The sequence below is a fragment of the Heliangelus exortis genome, chromosome 1, assembly GCF_036169615.1.
Source record: "Heliangelus exortis chromosome 1, bHelExo1.hap1, whole genome shotgun sequence".
Taxonomy (NCBI): domain Eukaryota; kingdom Metazoa; phylum Chordata; class Aves; order Apodiformes; family Trochilidae; genus Heliangelus; species Heliangelus exortis.
Window position 1 is genome coordinate 60,944,865 of NC_092422.1, and position 23,254 is coordinate 60,968,118.

A 23,254-nucleotide genomic window follows, 5' to 3' on the forward strand; every position below is an offset into this window, starting at 1 on the left:
TCCTCACAATAAGGAGGTATTAACCCTTGCTAACTGCGTGGGTCTCTGTTTGACTGAGGTCAGTTTCTTTAGTGTGTAAACATGCTTCATTGCTAACTGATTTTAAATTACCAAATCGAGTAATCTAATTCAAGAACATCTGTTCTTGCAGTCTTCTCCTGTGGGAGCGTGAAAAAGAAGATCTTTTAGATGTGAAGGCCATAGTACCCAGGGGAAAGGCTGGGTTGCAGAGGCAGATTTCTCTCTAGATTACATGGGTGTATTTTACTGGCAGGGGAATGCGTTTTGACACGTGAGGAAGGTGCCTGCCATTACAAATACCAATCCACACTTTGCAGCAGGTCACAAGGACTTTGGATGGAAGCTGAAGTGAAAATGTAAACCATTTTAAAGTAAGAGAAATCTTGTTACCTTACACGGAGGCAAACTGAGTAACTATTACTTGAGGGGGAAAAAAAAAAATTCCCTAATTCTTCATTTGTCACGGCAAAGAGACGTGTGCGGATATGGGAAACACGTTTGGGCACAAATGAGGCAAATCGAGCACATTGGGGCCAATGGTGCTTTCAAAACACGGGGGACTGGAGGTGACAGCGTGACACGCGTTTTGTCTATGTGTGCGTGCCACGTCCGTCTGTCTGTCCTGGTAGGTCACGACCCCAGAGCCAACACGACAGGAGGTGACAGGTGAGCCCAGAACCTCCTCAGGGGCACCGAGGGGACCTTGCGGACGCCTTTCCTTTTCCCTCAGGCACGCTCCGTGGGAGACGGGCGCCCTCCAAGCAATCTCTAACCAAGAGCAAGGACAGCGGGCCGGACGGGCGGACCGACGGGTCCCGCAGCAACCCCGCCTAACCGCCTGGCCCCGCCGCCGGGGGAGGCTGAGGCGGCCCGGCGGTACCGGCCCGCGCATGCGCTGCTGCTGGCTTCCGAACCGCATCCACCGCGGGGGAAGGGGAGAGAGAGAGAGAGAGAGGAGCTGGCGGGAGCTGCTGCGCCTGCGCGGGTGGTTCCCGGGCAGTGGGAGCTGAGCGGAGCCGAGCCGGGTGGCGTGGCCGGCGGTGCGGGCGGCCGGCGCTGCGTGCCCCTGCCGCTGGGCATGGTGAGCAAGGGGCCGCTGCTGCGCCTGTTGACCGCCATCAACCGGAGGAGGATGAAGCTGCTCATGGTGCTCGCTTTCGTCGCCTATGTCGCCTGTGAGTGAAAGGGGGGTGGAGGCGGGTCTGGCCCGGCCATTCATTGCCCGCTGGACGGGTGTCTTCCCGGCCCCCTGTGCCCTCCGCCGCCGGGGTGAGGAGGAGGAGGAGGAGGAGGAGACGGCGGCCGCCGCTTCTCCTCCCGCGCCTCGTTGCGTTGCGCGTTTAAACGGCGCCGCAGCGCGGCTCCTCCTGGCCCGGTGGGGAAAGGAGCTTCCCCGCAGCCCCCCGCGCCTCTGGGTGACGGGACCGAGGGGTTCCCTCCTTTCCCCGCCTCCCTGAAACTTCCTCAAGTCTTGCGGGCAGCCGGCTAGGCCATGGCCGAGGGCGCCCGGGCGGGCCGTGGCGGGGGTAGCCGCCGGGCATCTTTCCTGTCAGAAAACCCACCCACCCACCCCCGTGCTCCCTCGGCGGCCCTTGGCAGCGAGGGCTCCGGGGGCAGGCGGCCGTGCCTCCCGTCTTTGCCCCAAGGGAAGGGGCTCCCGGAGGCTGGCAGGCAGGCAGGCAGCCGGCCCTGAGGCTGAGCCCCCGGGGTGAGGTGGGGAAAGCAAAGGGGGAGCGGGGAGAGAGAGACGTGGCTGAAGGAGGGAGTGTTTCCGCAGCCGCTCCTGCTCAGACCCTTCTTTGTCCGCCTGTGTTTTAACCTGGTAGCTGTGCGAGGAGGTGAGGCTGCGAGGAAGTTTTCCAGGGCAGGCCTCGCGTCTGTGTTTTGTAAAATCCTCCGATGTCCTTTGGGAGCTAAATAAGTGCTTGTGTGTTTGTTAAGCTCAGCACGCAGCTAGAGTCTTAAGAGAGGCATAAAGGTATTGGGGAAAATATTAGAAATAATACTGACAGGGGTATTTATGACTTCAGTTCCTGTCAGCTCTCTCCCTTTTCTTGTCCAGATTTTGCTATTGCATGTTTCATGTTCAGTTTATGTTAGCCTGTTGTTTTTAGACCCAGGTAGCTGGAACACCATGAGAAAAGGATCTTTGAAGCCTTGTCAGCTTAGCTAGGAACAAGTGATTCTCTTGGTCAAGAATCTCTTGATTATCACAGAGGTGAGCATGCTTCAGGGTTGGGTGTGTGCATCAGATTTAGAACCCTCCCTTTGCATTTGAGAGGGTGAAGAGGTGCAACTCGAAGTATTTCGGCAGAAGGGGTGGTATCTCCTATCCCAGAAACACCATACTGGAATTCCCTTTACTAGCAAATGTTACTGTGTTTGCAGGACCTCGTTATTTAGATACTGCTGTTACTGTTGAAATAAGATGCCAACTCTGCTTGCTCTTAGGACAATTTGTCCAAGTAACTTCAGGTCCCATGCCTGCTGAAGCAGGGCAGCGTAATGTCCTTATTTTGAAAGGACTTGGTGTTTTGCCAAAAATTATACTTTATTTTGAAGACAGAGTTACTAGGCTCTTGTTAAAGTGCTGCAATTGACTGGCAGTTGACCTGGTCATTGGGATATGGCTATTGATTAGGTTTTGTGGACAGCAGCTGGTATTTGCCATCTAGCTTTGTGAGGAAAAGCCTTAAGAAAGGGAAAAATTGCCATATGATTTTTGCTGCCTGAGCTGTAAGTCACAGACATCTTCTCACCACTCATTACTGATTGTTCTTTGAGATTTGGAAAAAATGGAGGAGAGGGATTCCACATAAATGTGGCAAAAAGTAGTTTAAAAGGGAATAGATTAGTGTCTGATGGGAGTATGTTTTTTGTAAACTGTCAGGTTGCTGTGCTTTTCAGTCTTTTGACTAATGGTTGAAAATAGTGGAGTCATTAGTTAATGTCTCTGCTGTCTTCAGTATAGTATGTATGATATGCTAGCAAATGCCACTGGTCTAATAGATTATAGAGAGACTTCTTTGTTTTCAGAAGTGATTATGATCCCATCCCCCTATCCTAAAAGTGTGCTCCTTGCAATATTACTGAATCATCACTGTGTTCGGGTTGCAGGCGGATAATACCAGACTAAAATAGCATAGAATCTGAGAAAACTGAGCTGCTGATGTAGGTGTATGTGCTGGCACTTCTTGCATTCCTTCTTTCTCAAGTGCTCTCCAAATGACTAAGTGTTTTCAGGCTGTGCACCTCCTTTCCATGGATTTCCATTCAGTGTTAGTACATGAGGAATCAGATTTGGAGCACAACAAGCTACAGGGAATGAAATACTTGGCAATTATGTTATTTTTTGTGAACTAGGAAATAGGATTTTTTTGATAGTGCTGTTTTGTCAGTTTACGTGTGAAATCCTGAAGAGTGTATTTAGGGAGTATCTTTTCTAAAAGTAGCTTATTTCATAAAAAGCTTCTGCCTTTAAATGCACATTTCTTACAAACATGCCAGAAAATAATCTTTATTAGAGTTTGCAAGCTAGAGGAAGAGCTTATTACAGGTGGTTGAAAGGCTCTGAGCTGTGTCACTTTAAGGAATCACTGAGGGGCTCTCTTGGTAGTTTCACAGTGCAAGATTTTGGATGGCTAAGCTGACTTGGGTATCCTTGCTCCATATCCCACATTTCCCACCAACATCCACCAAGGTCAAGGACTTACATTTCTATGCTGTGCACCAGGTAAAGGAACTGGTCTGAACTTGGATCACCTTTTCAGGTTATAACCATCCAGACAGTTGTTTTGGCCCAGCTGAGGAGGCCATGCAGTAATGATGCTTTTGGCAGTGTTTCCATCACATGCTTTGCAGGTGTAGAATTAATGTCACACCTACGGAGTCCCGATGTTAGCTGAGAATGACCATGACATGAGGTGCCCAGGCAGCCTCACGTAAAGATACTTAGAGCTCTCTGTGGACTTCACTGGTCTCCCTAGTGGCTCTTAAAGTAAGAATGATCCTTGTTTTGCCCCTTCTTTTAAATTAATGTTTGATGTGTCATTTCTCTAAATCTAGTTTCCATTAATTAAAAAAAAAAAAAAAGAAACAACAAACTGACACCAAATGAGCACCCACCAGTTGAAGCAGTGTGATATGCATAGTTTGTGTATATAAAAATAGGAACTCATAGGCTCATTTCCAGTCAGCAGGCAGTTAAAAGCTGTTGTAGCAAGTGATGATTCCCTGACAAACTAAGTGAACAGAGTTTAACTAACAGTTACATTTACCTTATCTGTAGGCCTTAGGTGAAAGGGGCAATTTTGTTCCCCATTGCCCAAGTTATGAATCTGGAGATAGTGCAGCTAATGAGCTGTCAAAACCACTCTGTAATCCAAAAGAATGCAACTTTATTTTATTTTTAAAATATTCTTTAGGATTAGCTTAGTTGACTCACTTGCAGTTCTGTCTCTTTATGTGAGCACTGCATAGCTATATTGTGCTCTATATAATGGGAAGCCTTGCCTGAAGGTTGAATTTGCACTGCCTTTGTAAAAGGACAGAGTCTTCTGCTGCAGCTTTTCTCTCTGGAGAAGGATACTTCAGGGAGTGCTAGTGCTAACCAAAAAGGGGGAAGACGGAGACATATGGAGGTGGACTTGAACAAATCCTTTCAGTCATAGGCTGCACTTGCATCATCTTGAAGCAGTTGTGAAACCACAGATTAAGATCATGAGGTGATTATAAACACATGTGAAGTGGATTTAATTGATTTTTGTTGTCTGCAAGGGGAAATGTAGACAGATCATAAACCAGCAGCCAATTAAATAGATATTGTTAATATGTTAATGTTATGTGTCACCACACTATGAATAACTGCTATGCAGGCTGAGATTTCTGTTTTGTCTTTTAAAGGCCCACCTGTTGGTGGGTTGGATTGTCAGTATATGGGCATGTTAAACTCATTTCCTTTGAAATTTCAGATGTTTATTCATCTTTATATGAACATACAAGATGCTACAGTGGGCCAGTCTTTGTAGACTTGTTTGAAATAAAATCATGTGGTCAGGCTTGATAGACAGAGCTTGTCAATTTGCACTGTTTGTTTCAGTCTTGATTTTACTCTATCTACTAATGCATGATGAGGGAGTTGCATGTTCTTAATGGAAAAAAAGTTAAGAGCTCTATTTATGGCACAGTAGAACAGTTGTCTTTGCTCATTTGTAGGTCAGATTGTTCTCAGGAAGTATGTCAGTAGCCTTGTTCCTTTTCCGAGGGAAAAGAGAAGAAATTGTACATCCAAGCTTAAGACCTTGTTACCTTTACAAGATATGTCACAACACTGAAACAGCTTAAAAGCAAAATGTCAAAATAATAGGAGGGAAGTACATCCTGCAGTGTAGTGGGTTGACTTCAGTCAGCACTGTTAGTTTCCATGGTTGTTATCCTGTTTTACAAGGTTAGCCATTTGTTTTTGTCGTATTTCCATCAGCTAGGAAGACTATAACATGCTCTTCTCAGGTTATCAAGGTGTGAGTTAGCTCTTTCGTTGGATTTTCACCAGTCCCTTTCATGTCACTTGTCTCCTGTGTGTTCAAAGCAAAGGTTAAATGCTACTTAATGTTGTTCTGATAAGCTTTTACTTTCACTTTTCATAATAGGAAAGTAGATGCCAATTTGGATCTGTCTTGCTGCTTCAGGCTAGCTGTCTGAAACATCAGCACTGCTGTGGAGAATGTAAAAAGTCTTCTTCCCCAGCTGTTTACAACTAGACAGCAGGATTGACTGACCATGGAAAAGTTAGAAGTGGTCTGACGTGACATCAGGCTTGCCTGCTTTTTGTGTCAGCGTGCCAGGGATTCTCCACTAAAAAAATCCAAACAGAAAACATTCAGTTTCTGGCTTCGTGTCCTGCAGAGCTGCTTTTCATCTGCGGGTTTATGCAAATAAATTTACTGTCTTCAACAGCTTTCAGCTCCCTGCTCATCAGGCTTCCAGCTAGCCAGAGCTGTGTAGCTTATGAAAATTTTTCATGCTTCAGTTGAGTTTGTCAGGAGCAGATGGACTCTCACTCCACTTTGCTAGCCATGATGTTTTAAAGCAATTTTTTGGCATCCTTGATAAATTCATTCTTACAGTTGCCAGCTTATCTCCATTTAATGTTTGTCTTTAATATTTTATCTCCACTTAGTATTTGTCTTTTCTGTGACATGCAGGAGGTAGTGCTGTAAGAATTCAGCTCCAGGACAAACATTTTTGGACCTTCCATCTTCTTTCTCCTCTGTGTTTTTGCAAAGAGGAAATCTTTCCCTATTGTTTATATTGCTTATTGCTTTTTTGTGAGATTGGTTGACCAAAGTTTATTTGAATCTGGTAGTTTTCAACTTCTGATTCATGGACCTTAGGTGTGTAATGGGACAGTACCCTAGCTGAGGGTTACCTTATACCTTACCTGAGGAGGGTTATAAATGATAATTTGTAAAATGAGTTGTTTGTTACAGTGCTGGCCATTGGTGCATGCTGTGGGTCTGGTGAAAACAGTCTTAGCAGTTAACAAACTTAAAATAAAATGCTGAAAATAATTTATTTGAGTCATGATCCCTCATTTGATTGCCACCCTATTTTGAGTCATGTTACCTTGGGCAGCTGCTCAGTTTCTGGGGTTTGGCATGTGTGCTGGTGTATCATCATTATTATGGGAGTGTGGAATATTCCCTGCCTCTGAGTTTATTGAAGATGCTCCACAGTCCTACTATCCATGTCTGGGAAGGACAAGAATCATAGCATCATAGAACTGGCTGGGTTGGAAGGGACCTCAGAGATCATCAAGTCCAACCCTTGATCCACTACCACTGCAGTTACCAGACCATGGCACTGAGTGCCACATCCAGTCTCTTTTTAAATATCTCCAGGGACAGAGAATCCACCACTTCCCTGGGCAGCCCATTCCAGTGTCTGATCACCCTCTCGGTAAAGAAATTCTTTCTAATGTCCAACCTAAACCTCCCCTGGCACAACTTGAGACCGTGCCCTCTTGTCTTGCTGAGAGTTGCCTGGGAAAAGAGACCAACCCCCCCTGGCTACCCCCTCCTTTCAGGGAGTTGTAGAGAGTGATGAGGTCTCCCCTGAGCCTCCTCTTCTCCAGGCTGAACAGCCCCAGCTCCCTCAGCCTCTCCTCATAGGATCTGTGCTCCCTTCACCAGGGACTAGAGCCCTGAAGAGCTGAATTAAAGAAGACAGTGCCCCCTGCTCTCTCTCTTTTTTTAAGGCATTTGAAAAATCAGGGTTGCTGTCTGGATTGAAGAAAGCATGATTTCTACAAAACTACATATTCTATATTCCAATTGTCAAGATGATAGTTCTGCTTTCTTTCCTTTGCTTGAAATAGGGAGATGTATGGCTCTAAGAGCTGCAGGTCCAGGTTAGTTGGCTTGGAAGAGTTCTGTTTTTTTTAATGTGCCATGTTGCTTTACAGACAAGGGATAAAATGATTTTCTCAATAAATTTTGTGCATTTGAATTGTGTAGGTAAAATGTATTTGTTTCATAGGGCTTTTTCATCAACTACTGCTTCTTAAGGAAAGACTCTTAGGGCTTTCAGTTTTTTATTATAAAGTGAAAAGGAGATGCAGGGATGCTGGCAGTTTAGATTGCTTACCTTTCATGTTGCCAAAAATAATTTTAACTCAGTTCAGAATATAATTATTACATAGTACTACAGTGAGGTAGAGGTCAAAGTTCTTCTGTTGTCTCTCTTGTGAATTCAGACCTTCCGTAGGCAATCAGCGTATTTGCAAACCACATTATTGTTTCAAGCCAGTAAATTCAAAGCTAGAAAGTTTTATGGTATCTGTGCACACTCGAGTATATGTCATGATGAAAAACAAAGATCCTGTTTAGAACTTTATAAATATGATCAGTAATACGCATTCTGCTTTTTTTGTTGTAAATATTGGATGGCTATTTCTTCTGTTTGGAGGAACTAAACATTGGAGTGTGTTAGCTGGGGCAAAATATGAAGGATAGACAGTGGATGAGTAGTGGTAAAGAATAATATGCTAAAAATATGAGATTGGAAGGAGTAGAAAGCATGGACAACTGGAAAAAAAATACTTAGCAGAATAGTTGTAAAAAATTTGTCATCTAGGAGATAAAGAACAGAATCATAGAATGGTTTGGGTTGGAAGAAACCTTAAAGATAATTTAGTTCCAACCCATTGCACAGGCAGGGATACCTGCCACCAGACCAGGTTTCTCCAAGCCTCATCCAGCCTGGCCTTGAGCACTTCCAGGGAGGGGCAGCCACAGCTTCCCTGGGCAACCTGTGCCTGTGTCTCACCACCCTCACAGTGAAGAATATTTTCCTAATACCTAACCTAAATATCCCTTCTTGCAGTTTAAAGTCATTGCCCTTTGTCCTAGCACTACATGACCTCCTGAAAAGTCCCTCGTCAGTTTTGTAAGCTCTCTTCAGGTATTGGAAGGCTGCTGTAAGATCTCTCTGAAGCCTCCTCTAGACTGCACAAGCCAAACTCTCTCAGCCTCTCTTCATAGGAGAGGTGCTCCAGCCCTCTGATCATCTTTGTGTCCCTCCTCTGGACTCATTCCAGGAGCCCTATGTCCTTCTTATGTTGGGGACTCCAGAACTGGGCGCAGTGCTCCAGGTGGGGTCTCATGAGAGCAGAGGGACCATATCACCTTCCTTGACCTGCTGGCCACACTTCTTTTGATGCAGCTCAGGGTATGGTTGGCCTGGGCTGCAAGTTCACTATGTCTGCTCATGTACAAGTTTTCTTCCACCATTATCCCCAAGTCCTTCTCTGCAGGATAGTTCTCTTTCTGTAACCCAGTCTGTATTGAAACTTGGAATTGCCCTGACCTGTGTGCAGGACCTTGCAGTTGGCTTTGTTGAAGTTTGTGAGGTACATGCTGGCCTCCTCTGTAACCTTGTCCTGGTTCCTCTGGAAAGTATTCCTTCCCTTAATGGCACTACTCAGCTTGCTATTATTTGCAAATTTGCTGAGAGTGTACTCAGTGATTAACAAAGATACTGAAAAGTACCTGTCAGAATACAGACCCCAGGGGGACACCACTTTTTAGTGATCTCCCTTTGGATGTTGAGCCATGGAACCATCTCTTTGGGTGCAGCCACCAGCCAATTCCTTACTGGTTGAGTAGTCCCTCCATCCATCCATATTTCTCCCATTTAGCAACAAGGTTGTGTGGGAATTAAGTTTCTTAAAGGAAATATTAATTTTCTTTACATTGTTACATATCTAATTGAGATCTGCTAAAGAGTTTAAATAAGTCTTTAATGCATCTGTGATAATAAGCAATTTATGAGCTCCCTTTGCCTACTTTTTGTCAGTTTTTCTCTGGAGACACAAAGCTTATATCTACTGAGAGACTGAAGCTGCTGAGTGACTGTGGAAAGTCAGATTTAAGGAATTAAAGTATGGTTTTTAATGCCATTGCATCTCTCTGAAATAGTAGCTGAAGCAGTTCACTCTGGACTTTCAGAGCTTACAGTTTTGCTCTAGTAATTCAAGTTATGACAGTGTATCAAATAATATTGCTTCTGCACAACATTTCTGATGATAGATGCTTTTGAAATGAATGTCATCTTGTACTTTTTATTCTGAGGATGAGAGGTTGTAAGGATGACAGGATGGGGGAAATTGCTGTGGTTTTAGCTAAATCTACTTAGACAAAAGTTTGTGTGAAGCTCTCAAGTTCTAGAAATGAAAACAGCAAAGCCATTGGGAAAGAAAATGTTTGTAAAAGAGATTGCATACAGAGATTGATATAGGTAGATGTCTATGGGCATCACAGTCTTTTAAAAACATTTTCTAGAATCTCTGTGATGCTGAGTCCAATATTGTCACTATTGATTTCAGATTATGAGAGTTCATTATTGTCAGTGCCTTGTGATAGTCTATGAATTGATTTCAGTGTCATTTGAAGAGACCCAGAGAAGAGGGATCATCCTAGGGTAAAGGCACAGACTTCTTTTGAGATTCTGTTTCTTCACAGCTTCAGGTTGTGATATTTTCTGGTTATTTTTCTGGTTCCTTAGCCTACTGTGGATGAGTTAATCAAGGCATGCAAGGTTCTTAGAGTAGCAATCTGTGTTTAATGGAAACCAATACATTAAGTATTACTGCAAATGAATAGACTCAAAGGACATTCAGGTGAAAACATGCATCCTGTTCTTGCTGTGTTTTGAGGATCTAGAAGAATAGCTCTTGCCTGCAATAAAGTGCAGCTGGTCAGAGCTGAAATGGGAAATGTCCATTTAGTGGGTGCTTAGCAGCAAATTGCTTGGGTTTTCTGTTGTACTTTTTTGAGTGTGACTTAACAGATACTGTGTTTGATTGTTTATGGATTTCTTTGTTTGTTTGTTGGTGTTTGGGGTTTTTTAATCTTTGTTTTGGTTTGGTTTTTACTTCTTGCAGGCAGGGTTGGCTTGTATCCAAAAGGATAGCTCTTGGAATATTCCTTTGCTGGAAGCAGCACTGTCGTCATACCACTTTGCATCCAGCGTAATTTCAGAAAGGGTCTTCTCAGTAAAAACCAAACCAAACCTTTAAATTTCCAGGAATATAAATGTAGTAAGTAGAAAAAAGAAAAAAACCCCAAAAACTAAAACAAGAAAACAAAAAACATTCTTTACTCATGTGTAGCTGACTGGCTCTTGTTTAAGGCAGTTTTGAGAAATCTTTGAAATCTTCAACAATTTTACTCGGTGTTTGCTGAACAGCTATAGTTTTCATCTCTCAAGGACTGGAGGGGAAAAAAACAAACAAACTGAAAAAATGGATTAGGGTTTTCTGAAAGCCATGAGTGGTTGGTGTTTAGTTGGCAAACTGTAAATACATGTTTAATTCTAATACTGTGATTAAAGCTTTAAGAAACAAATCTCATCTTTTCTAAAAGTATGGCTCTTTATCGCTTCATCCAAGGCATGTCATTCTTCTTCTCTGAAATCTGTCACTTTAGAGTGTAGGATCTGTGGGAATGATTAATGCCTCTGTGTTTTTAATCTTCATGGCACTTGTGATTAATCAGTGCAAAAGCACTACAATGAAAATGATTGTTCTTATTATTTCATGGAAGAGATGCAGCAGGGAAAAAACATCACAGAACAGATAGAGTCAAAATAGAATTACACCTAGATTCCCCTGCAGGCTATTAAACCAGGCTTTCATGTATCTCAGAACAATTCAGGTGTTCTTATCTCTTCCCTAATGGCAACTTATTATTACCTTAATCAGTCATTGGGTGATGTTTACACAGTCTTTGAGAGAATAAGCAGGATCCTCTATTTCTTCTCCCTTGTAGATGAGTTTCATAATTGTCTGGTTCCAAGCCATGCTTCTGTCTGCCTAGTCCAATTAATCATTAATTCCTCCCTTGCACAGTTTCAGTAGATGTCAGGAAGACTGTCCATGAATTCCTTCTAGGTGAGTGAATGGGAAGTTCATCAAAGAGCATGTAATGGATGTGAATATGGGGGGTGAGGGTGTTCAATCTCTAAGGTTTGAGAATTGGCATAGAACAATTATCCTGGATTAATACCTCTTTGCTTAAAAGATTTAGCTTTAGAGTTGGGATTTTCTGTAAGTGTATTTTTTTAAAAACTGGCTTTTACAGTGAGGCACTCAGTTATGTTAACATTTGCTCAAATTTGGTCCGTTAAGAGTCTGATGCTTTTGAAAACTGGATTTATGTGTAGTGCCTGATCTGTGACCCCGTTGGTTTGGAAGCTTTTTAAACCATCCATGTGTCTGAAACTTCTCGTGCCCGAGCTTGGTGGCTGAGGGGTTTTATGGTGCCTGTGGGAGTTTTCCTCTTGTATTTAGGCTTGTAATTCTGCATCATTCTGTTTGTGGGTTTGGGCCCACTTGCCTTGGTAGGTTTCTGTCATTTTTACCTGGATGTCAAAACTGGCTTTGGCACATAACCTCTAGGGCAAGGAAGCCTATGCAACCATCAGTGTGGTTCATTTTGCAGTTTTATTCTTTTTTCCAATGGTTCCTAGAAGTTTAATGGAAGGTCATTTACACCTTCAGAACTGGGATATCAAGCATAGTGTTTCCAAACGACAGGAATGCCTTTCTGAGCTCCCCCTTCCCTGCTGGGGACACAAAGCACGCACAATTAACATTTTCTTTAGGAAGCCAGTTTGTTGCACCCTGTGTAGTTGCACTGTCTTTGCACCAAAACTGGCAGGGTAGTATTTGTGGTGCAGCTGGCAGCTCATTTTTTTCATCAATTTCTGCTCCACCAACTGAGCCCAGATGTTTCCTGCCACGGTGTAAACAATATTACATTATTTGTGTGGGTTTCTGTAGCCAAGAAAAATAACTGATTGTACGTATAGCTGAGTAATGTAGAACTCAAGAGTTCTGTATCTGTAGTTGCCAGCTGGTCATCATTCACTTAAAAAAAAAAAAAAAAAAATTGCTATCGATGTTGTAATAAATAATTATAAAATCCTGCTCAGACGGTAAATAGATCTACATTCAACTTAGTGCTCATCAGTATATCCTTTTTTTCCCCACTGAGAATGACTTTATCTAATTAACATTGAATCCACAGTGTTTGTAAATGCAGTTGCATTTTCTTTTTCATCTGCTCTAATATAAAGCTTCCTTATCTTTTCCCCAGAAGACAACAGAGGTTTTATGATACCACCACAGATATCACTGTGCCCTCCTACAGTTTATTTGATAGTCTGTCAGGGATTCGTTTTAGTTACTCTTTGAATTACTCAGCAGCACTCAGTAGTTAAAAACAGTTCAGTAGCTTTGCCACCCCCTTAAAGGGTGGAATAATGACTGCATTGCTGCTGCCTTGCTCCTGTCCTCCTGGCTTTTCTTTCCTGAATGTTTCCTTTCTTCTCTTGCCTGGAAGGTGCCTGTGACTAGCAGCAATTTTTTGGTTTTCTGTAACACCTCATTGTTTGCTTGAGATGGAGAACTTGTAATCATGAAAGTACATGTGCAAAGCTTGAATCTAGGCAAAATACTTCACTAGCTGTTACTTGAGACCTGAACCACAGCTTATGAAAACTGAGGACACTTCAGCAGCTTTCTATATGGTTGTTAATATTTCATACAGGCTACTCCTCCTTCTTAGGACCTCATATAATTTGGATACTTAGTTTGAGCCTTGTCTTTTAAACTAAGAGCAAATGCAGAATGGTTTTCTGATGATATTCTAAATATATTTCCTATGCTGCTACTTGTTGCAGACTCCCTTATATAACTGTTCCATAATATCCTTGTTTGCGTTGATCTGAAGTTTTCAACTCTGTAGTGTAGCCTGTATGGCTTCTGATTTTTTCTATTTAAGACTACTTCAACTGTGTCCTAGTTGAAGGTTAAAAGGGAAATAAATGATCTGATAGTCGTTGTCTAACCACTTAAACCTGGACCGGTTTCAGGATTTTTGTTTTTTTTTTGTAGGAGCAATTAAATTGGACAGATGAATCTTTTGTAAACACAGAACAGCAGCTGATACTTGTTTGCTGTGCTCTTTAATACTGTGATTTCATAGAATCAGAATGGCTACGGTTGGAAGGGACCTTAAAGATCATCTGGTTCCAACTCCCCTGCGTGGGCACGGACACCTCCCACCAGATCACGTTTCTCAAGGGCCCATCCAGCCTGGCCTTGAACACTTTCAGGGAGGGGGGTTTTGGCTTCCTTAAAACTTTGTATGGAAAAAAAGAGTGTAATAAACGGTCTTGGTTTGCTCAGTAAGGCATTTAGTTACATTGCTTATGTACCTTTTGTGTTTGCATCCCAAGATATGCATATTTAGAGTATTCACATGCACAGGAGCACTTTCTCCCTTACACCAGGGCTGTTGCAGCTGGTTCAGCTATCCCCTGTAGTGCCCAGCTTGTTTTACTCTTGTTCGTTTGCCACTTCAGCTTCTTGTGATTCAGATCTACAGTGCTTCTTCCTTCTTCTTGCCATTTTTTCAATAACCCCCAATAAAGAACTCCAGAGCTCTGGCTTGCTCACTGTAGATACGGTGTCAAATTAGAGTTCAGAAAATTCTTGTATTTTTTGTTTATGTAATATAACTGTGGGAATAATGACCAGGTAAGTATATCTGTTGATTTACTGGTCAAATAATTCCAGGTGTGCACTGGAACATTCTAGTCCCTTTCTATAGAATTATTGTATTTTCCTACTTTTTTACAGTCTCTTATAATTTCACCAGAATTCCCCCCCGATACTTTTAAACTATTGTAGGTTTAAATATATCTATAATATGTGTAACCTATTTTAATATTTTGTGATTAACATAATTAACATTAATTTAAAATTCCTTCTGATGATAATAGGAAAAATTGACCTCATACTGCTATATGACAGTAATTTTCTCTCTTCTTCTTTTCCAGCTGTATGGGGAAACTTTGTCAATATGAGGTAATGTATATAATTTTTGTATTGAATATCCTTACCTGAAATGAAATTACCTTTCCCATCAATTTGTATTGCTGTCTCTCAAGTAGGGAGAAAATAGAACAGCAGCTCATACTTGTTGGAACTGTTGCTAAGCAGCTGATACCTATTTTTAAAAACAAGGTGTTCAGTCTCAAAAAACACTGTATGTCTGCTGAAGATCTCACCCAGGTTCTGCCTTTATTTACACATTCATCTCATTTTGGAGATGTTGTCAGGGAGGTTGTTTGGCATAGGTGAGGTTGTTTGGCATAGGTGAGGTTGTTTGGCATAGGTGTGTACATAGGCTTGGATTCTGCTTTTCCTCAGCATAGATCTGACCATATCTCAATGGCAATACAGACCTAAACATTGAAGAAGAGCAGATCCTCCACCACTTGTAATTGTTTCTCTACCTAGTATTAGAAATGCAGTTTTGAGGATTTTTCCTCCTCCACAATTCTTTGGGAGTGAATTGAGTGGTCTCAATTGAACCCTAGAAATAGGAAGGCAAGCAGAGCATGCTGATTTTCACAGCAACTTTTACTTGTATATGAGTATTTGTCCTCTGGGAAAATTCACCAGAAAGCCATAACTGAGAAAGAAAGTGAAGAGAAATATTGAGAGCGTGTTCCCTACAGTAGTCTTTGTTCATAGAGGGCAAAATATTTGACTCTATTGTTTTGATAGTAAATAGTTTTGGTACTCTGTTGCCATGCTTAGCAGCACAGAGTAAGGAAAACTTGAGGCAAACTAAGAAAATGAATGGATTTCCTGTGGGCTCTGATTCATCCAGGACAGCTTAACCTTGGGATCTGTTCCTGGCCCAGGCTGTCCACTTTTCTTGAAGTTTCCCACCCTTGCTTCAAAGTGTTCAGCTGTTAAACAAACAGCTGCTGAGCTGCTGCAGATTGCAGATAGAGATACCATTTAGATTTTCATGTTATTGTGACCAGCAAACTATGGCAGCTTGGCAGCTCTTATGTGAGCAGCTGAGCATTTTCAAAGGAAGGCCATGAACCTCAGAGAGAGGTTTGAGAAGGGCAGGTGCGGGTGGGATCCAGGGTGTTCATTCCTTAATAATCTGTTTTTTACCAATTCTACCATTAACTGTATCTGACTTCTTATTTGAGGTGATCATTATGAAGTATGGAGGGACAAATATTTATTTTTGAAGGTCTGATGTTGGTCTTCAGCCAGTAAGATTGTCTTTGTTAGGAGGAAGAGCTCATTAAAAACTAAACTACAGTGTGCCAGTCCTTAAGTTCCAAGATTTGTGAATAAACAATAGTAGGAGGGAACCTTGTAACATTCTAAGGGGTTTTCCAAATTTTCCTTGGTCATTTAGCAGAGAGGAGGTTATGTATTCCACAGATTGTTTACGTAGCTTTTTGTGGAATTCTGCTCTTTGAGAAAACATTTGAAAAGTTCACAAGAATTACTTTATATTGCTTCTTTGTGGTAAATTCATACTATTGTAACTGGAGGGTTTGTATTTGCCCCTGTTACATTAAATTACCATTTGTTCAGGGGCTGTGTGTCCTAGTCTAGGAACTTACTGCACTCTTTGGTGATACAACAAAACTATTCTGGTAAATAAGAGTTTTGCATCAGTTATATAGTGACCTGAATTTTTAGTATGAGTTTTATAGGGGGATATGAAAGGAATCATTGCTCTAACAGTGTGGCATATGTATATCTGCTTAACAAAGGATCTTCTGTTTCCCTAGGTGTAATGACTTCAGGTCCCAAGTAAAGGAGCTCTGTTCTATTTGAAAGAACTCTGTTTTAATTTGGATACCCATGAATCCTCTATTATGCAAAACTTACTACTGTAAGATAAATAATTCCTCTTTCAGAAGGTTTAATTGGAAAAAATATTATGCAGACTTAAGGAACATTACATATGCTAGATGCAAGAGGTAAAATTTAAAAATGCAAGTTCTACACTTGTAGAAGTTTACTCAAAGAATGAACACAACTAATTGAGATACTTTACACAGATAAATAACACAACACAAATTTGTGCAAGACACCAACTTCTTGGTACTCTGTTTTGACATCTGTCACCCTTCAGTGTGTGTAAGCTTGGCTTAATTTCAAGCGAGTAGCATTTTTATGCTAAGTCAGTATTGCCCATCATAGAGTCACTTAAGATACATTTTGGTACAGGTTTTTGTCAAACCAGGACAGGTTTTTTTCCTTGCTTTTGTGAAAGTTCAGTCAAAGCTAGACATAGTTGCCCTTCTCTGTTTTGACTGAAATTACAGTTACAGCTTTGGCATTAAGGGAAGATGTTTTGTTAGGATACTTGTAGCATATAGTAAATAGAGACCCTCAAAAAGACATCTACATATGTAAAGCTACATTAAAAAACATTTCTTCCCTACCTTAGTGCAGTGTTAGATGCTTTTCTTCAATGAAATTAATGTTTCCTGTAAAATGAATTTTTTTGATGTCTTTATTGTCTCTTTTCTGTGGCTTGCTTCTCTTTCTGCCAGACTTGGTGGGAAGACTACCTGTTTTCAGTGGGAATTGGATCCTTTGCTTTCATTTCCTCTAAGAATGTCTTTGAAATAATCCATGGGGTGCTTTGAAGCTATTGTTTTAACAGGAAAAGCACGATGCAAGATGCACTGGAGCAGCTATTGCAACTGTGTGGATTATGTGTTTTCTTTTCTTCCCAACAGGTCTCTTCAAGAAAATGGAGATCAAAAGGTGGACAGTAAAATAGAGGAGGTTAGTTTGCTAAAAGTTGTAGTCTGTTTTGGTTTGAGGGTTCAATTTTACTGACTTTATATTGAAAGAGCATATTTAATCTCATTAGTCTCCATTCCACTAAAGCAATTGAAAGTATTGGAATTGAGTCTGTACTGAAGTTTTTGGAGTGTTCTTCAGTATAGTGGAGTTTCTAAAATAGTTTTGTGACTTTCATCTTTTAATTTTTTTCCTTTTGAACCTTTCTTGAAAGTGATAGCTCTACTGTATTGTTTGCTGCAAACCTTCTATTAAGTCCTCTCGAGAACTGTTTTTTGTTACCAAGTGAAGAATATACACATTCTTTCCCCTTACAAAATGTTCAGAATAAATAACATTCATTAGAAATTTGAAGCCTCCCAAACAATGCTTTGCTTTGTTTTAAACTAATGAACAAAGGTAGCAGTGTTTGTGGTGGGGGATAGTCTGCAGTAGCAACGTTGTAAGGAGAGGTCTTGGCAATTCCTGTAGTAGCCATGGGTATTGAGCCCAACAGTGGCTTTGAGATTCTGTACCAATACCTCTGAATTTCCATTTCAACTTCAGTTTGATGTAAAATATAAAGAACATGTGTAACAGATCATTCTTCAGGCTGCCAGTATATAACAGTAAAACAAAGAATTTAATAGATAGAAAAGTCTTTAAGGTCAATACCCTTTACCCCTTGTGTGAGTGTGTGCATGACTGTACTGGTCTAGTCTGTTCTGCCTAGAATTCTAACAGGTATACGTAGCAATTGTTCCTCTGGATGCAGCAAGAAGTCCTATGAAATTGTTTAAAATCAATGAAAAGATTGTGTTCTCAGTTGTCTTTTGCATTCCTTTAATTCCTTTTTTTTTTTTTTTTTTGGTTTGGTTTGGTTTTTTTCCCAGTCCTGATAAACATTACAACAAACATTCTCCAAATTCCAGTTTTTTAAGCACTGTCAAATGATTGAACTTCAGTGAGTAGATCAGTGTTACTGTAAGGTCTGAGAAACTGAGCATTTCTGGATCTTGCTTATAAAGCTTTAGTTCTACAGTATCTTGAACCATCAGAACAAGTTTAACTGTTTCAAGAACTATTTGGTGCTCCACAGAGCTAGATATTTTATGACTATAAATGACAGTACTGTATTTCCTCTTAACACGAGCATGCAGTTTACTTCAGTTCATGAAGTTCCTGAGTTGTCAGGAGTATTTCTATAAAACACATGATTGGTGGTTGGTGATTTGTTGGTATGTAATACTATTTCAAGTGGTAATCTTCTGATAACTTTCAAGTTATGTGTGGTCCTAGGTGGCAAATTTTGTGACAGAGTTTCAGTAAATTTAAAAAGAGTGTAGGGACTTCTTGAAATTTGGCAGGACTTAGAAATTTTGGTCCTGTGATAAAGTGAAACCGGTGGCAACTTGAGCATTCTCTATTTCAAAGCAGTGAAAATGGAAACAGAAGTCTTGGTAGGTGAACTATATTTTCTGACAAATTTCCTTTTAATATTTTTTTAAAGCCTACATATAACCTCAAGTCATGATGTAAAATGTATCTTAGGGTTTTTGACATGTTTCTTCAGATTCACATGCTGTGAGTTTGCAAGAACTACAGGTTTTGCTCTGGACCTAATGCTTCTCTGTGTCTCTACCCTTAAGTTTGTGTATATACTGTCCATTTAAATTATTGAGGTTTTACTGAATTTTCCATTGTGCTTTTGATCAGTATAGGTTGCTTTTGACAACCTCAGACAAGTCACTTTTGAAATCACTTTGCCAAATAGAAATCCCAAATAGAAATGGCTGTCCTTATCAACTCATGGCCATGTACTCATAGCCTTGAGATGTTTTGTTTTCAGTGGTAAGTTTAGGGGTTTCACATTACTAGGTGATTTTGATTTTTGGTAAAAAAGATTCAAGGATTTTATTGACTTGAAGGATGCTTTAAGATGCAAGTTTCTTGGGGTGTCTTCACTCCAAGAAAAGAAGAAGCTGTTTATAGGAGACTGTTTGCCATGATTTTTGTTCTGAAGTAACTTCCTGGTGCGTGTTTTGTGATATGAATCTTGTTCTGTTCTTCAAAGATTAAATGTTATTCCTTTATTTTAGGCTGTTGCACCTCTAAGGGAGAAAATCAAAGATCTAGAAAAAAGGTAACACTTTTTTGCTAAAATTGAGAAGCAATTAAAAAGCACTTTTTTTGTTGTTGTTGTTCCGTAGCAGTCGATTCTGTAGTTGTGGGCTTAATATAAATATTTGGAGTACACTTACAGTACCTTTTGTTTTTTATCTGTCATGACTTATCTGAGTGAGGATATTGCACTGAATGCTGGAAGACAGTAATGCAGAAAGTATCCAAGTTTTTAATCCCACTAAAGTAAGCTGGGAGTGCTCGATGTTTGTTAATTTAAGTCATATGGAGGAATTTGCTGGTCTGAGTCCAACTGGTGAACGGATTACCATGGTTTAGTAACTCCAGCCCTGGTGTGTGCCAAAGCATATACTGCTTTCAACTTCAGGAGACTGAAAATATGTTTTACGTCACATTTTCCACTGTTGTGATGAGTCCTGTGGTTCAGCTATTGTGCAGTGCTTTGTTTGTAATAAATAAGAGTGGGAATTGTCAGCTCTGGCAAAGACATTGCAGCTTTTGACAGCGATGCTGGTTTAGAGGTGGCACTTGTTGATGTGCCAAGCAAACAGCTAGCTGAGAATAACTGCAGTACAGAGAGCCAAGTCTGGATTTATCCAAACAGAACCAGTAAGCCTGGATGCTTATATATGGCATATTGGTGGTTCTGTGCTGTTCCTCTGGAGAGGGGTCAGAATCCAATTGTTCTTTGCTCAGTACCTGCAGTGTTTTAAGTTCTGTCTTCCCAGTGAGAGGTTGTTGTTCTTTCTCCCAACCCCCCCATGCTGTTTAAAAAAAAATATAAAAAACCAGAATTGACAATTTTTAATTGATTTGAAAGATTCAGTGACCTGCCACATTCATTAAGAATATTGATATGATTGCTCATCTCTTAATATAAGCATGAAATTTGTGGATTGAACTGTGTGAGGTATTGGCAACATAAAACCATTTGCAGGCTGCCTCACCTGCAGTAGTTGCAATGTGATACTACCATACCAATTATAAGTCAAATTATAAAGATGATATGTTTAGATGAAGTATTTTTGTCCTAGTTCTGTTCAACTGAATTATTTATTCTTTGATAGTCTAGTGTCTATTTCCAGCTTCAGTGGTTGGCAATTCAGGTATTCCCTTCTGCCATTCAGAGAGGACCTTTGTGGGAGGATATCCTGCTTGGCTCATTTGTCTTTTTTTTTTTTTTTTTTTAAATGTTTTCTCAAAATGAGCAGTGAGGTTTTGGTTGCAACCATTATGTTAAAACTTCTCCAAGGAACCATCAAAATACCCATTTATTTTTGAGTAGTGTATGCAGGTATTGATGAATCTTGTTTCTAATTTCTAGCAATGAGGAAAAAGAAGCAAAATATTTTTTTTACCTCTGGCCAGTCTGGGAACTATGACAGAATGTGGGCTTATGTGCTCTTTGGCCCATATCAGAATATGGGCTCTTGGTTTTTTTGGTTGTTTTTTTTTTTTTTTCAAATAGTGTAACCATTTATCTCTGCAGGTTCAGCTGCATGTGGGTTGTTGCAATTAACAATTTTTGAATTTTATTCCTATGTAAAGTGACAGTAAATAACTACTCACTGTCAGATGCCTGAAGGCTGATCCTGTTGGAAAGCTTTACCTCTTTGTGTAAATATTTGTTTGGTTTTTTACATCATAAGCTGATAAAATCTAAAAGCAAGCCATCGTTATCCTTTTGGGAAGCAGGAAAGGCCAGAATTCCTTAATCCCAGTCTTATGACTAGGGATTGTTTAATTGAAACTAAAGTTGGAAAGCTTTTATTAATAATTTGCATAGGAGAAGCATTGCTCCTTAGTCATGAAAGAAAGCATCAGGTCAAGATAAACTCAACCTTGCTGCCAAAAGATGAACATGAAAGGTGAATTGGTTCCAAATTCCTACCCACTGCCTCTAAGCTAGTACTGTTGTAATGAAAGGAGCAAGAATTGTTGGGAGGTCCCTTTTGTAGCAGTATTACTCCATGCTGGATTAATGTGACCTTAAAATAGTGGTCTCAAAAATGGAAGAGACTGACTTTCACCTTGCACTCTTAGGTAATGCCTCAATTTTTTTTAAGCTAGGTAATGCCTCAATTTTTTTTAAACTTTATAAGCCTTTTGTTGTTATTGATGGGTTTTCCTTTCTCTCACAGGAAGAATGTGTTTTCCATCCCTGCATTAAACTTATGCACTACTGTTTCTCATTGGTTTTCAGCCTAAATCAAAGAAATAGCATTACTAGTACTGACCCATGTGGTGATAAGTCAAGTGTAGGTAGCTTTTTCTTTCAGTCTTACTGTATAGGTAACTTTGGAAGATTCTGATGCCATATTTCACACTGAGATTGGACATTCTCTTAGTGTGAATGCCTCCTGTGTTCAATGTACAATTGGATCTCCAGCAACTAGACATACTGGAGCAGAGTAATCATACTTTGACTTCTGTCCATTGTCACACCAATACTTAGTTTCTAACTTAGGTTAGAAAAACCTAAGCTATTAAAATACTGCCATGACTACAGTGCTAATTACCGAAATAAAATAAAATTAACATGTTCTTTCACACCTTACTTTAAAGAAGTTTCCTGAATGCAGAATCCATACGAGTGTGGGGATAATGAAATTAAATAATTCCATGTCCATGAAATCATCTTAAGGTTCTGAGCATCAACTTTAAGCTTGAGAAAGCACCTAGTGTTTGTATATCACATGATTTTAGGATGTTTAGTTTTGATTAAGTTCAGGTAAAAAAGAAGGTGCAAAAAAATGAAAGTAGTTTGAGGCCTGTCAAAACCATGGCACTCTTATTTCAGAGAAGGAGATTTGCTTTCTTACTGAATGAGTTCTCTGGTAAAAATTGTTGAAGTGACCATTTGGTGTCTAGGTACTCCTTTAGAGAAAAGAACTAAACCTACCTGTAGCACAGCTTTCATTTTTAAAGGCTATCAGAGTAGTTTTTCAAATTTCAAAGACCAGATATGTGAAAGAAGCCAGGCTGAAACTTACATGTTGTTTCTTCTTTGTTTTGAAATGTTGTGTAGTTTCACCCAGAAATACCCACCAGTGAAATTTTTATCAGAAAAGGATCGTAAAAGAATCCTGGTAAGTTTTTTACTCTGTGATATGTTTTGGGAAATAAAAAAGACCTGTGGAATGTGAGCAGCCTTGTAGAATTAAAGACATGAGTGGGAATGAAATTAGCTGGTATGTCATGTGCTGCACAAGGTTTGGAGCAGTGCTTCACCTACTGTGCTGATGTTCTTGAACTCAGCATAGGGATAATGCACTTGGGTTCTGGTTTGAAGGTTTGTCTTGCCATTTAAGCTGCTGTTGTCTGCTTGTAGCATCTCGGGCCTGCATTGCCAGGGGGTCTTTCATCTTGTCCTCCCAGATGGCTTAAATTTGCAGAGACTGGGAAATATTTTGGATTCATCTTGGTAGAAAACTTGTGTGACTGAACTGGTCAAAAGCTAATCATAAGGCTAGAAAAGTAGCTGCTCTGGAGCACTGTTAAGAAGGACCATTTAATTTGGCAGGGGGAATGTTAATTGTCTTCTATGTTGTTCCTGGTATTTCGAGGCATCACAGGTGTTTATGGTAGAAGAGGAAGTCAGGTTGAGTCAGGACAAGTATTCACCCAAGTCATTCTTAAAACTCAGCAAATTGTGCTGCAATATCTGCTTTACACTTTTGTCTACGAACGTTTTTGAAGTTAGCTGTGTGCTATTTTTTTTCTTGTTTGTGTTTCTTCTCCCCACATTTAGAAGAGGCATAGAAAGTATAGCTACTTAAGATGTGTATATACAGAAGTATGGATTTCTGCCTCTGTAGTAGAGAACAGTGTCTGGGACAAATTTATGCTAAAGTTAGGTAACTTATCTGATGTTTTCTTGCTTTGACTTCAAAATTTTCAAGAAAAACA

The 23,254-nt window shown here is 40.4% G+C and overlaps 1 protein-coding gene across 7 annotated transcripts in view; it reads left to right on the forward strand.

Annotated features, from left to right (window-relative positions):
* Positions 1 to 923: 923 nt before the first annotated feature.
* Positions 924 to 23,254, forward strand: part of UXS1 (UDP-glucuronate decarboxylase 1) — a 64,332-nt gene continuing 42,001 nt past the window's right edge. For 2 of the 7 annotated variants that reach the window (XM_071744651.1, XM_071744696.1), the window contains exon 1: positions 963 to 1,196. In XM_071744651.1, the coding sequence (XP_071600752.1) occupies positions 1,100 to 1,196 (97 nt within the window). In that variant the 5' untranslated portion in view covers positions 963 to 1,099. Of the gene's footprint in view, positions 1,197 to 14,424; positions 14,453 to 17,157; positions 17,207 to 19,302; positions 19,347 to 22,373; positions 22,435 to 23,254 lie in introns of all 7 variants that reach the window. The other 5 variants (XM_071744661.1, XM_071744670.1, XM_071744686.1 and 2 more) reach the window with 5 other exon arrangements.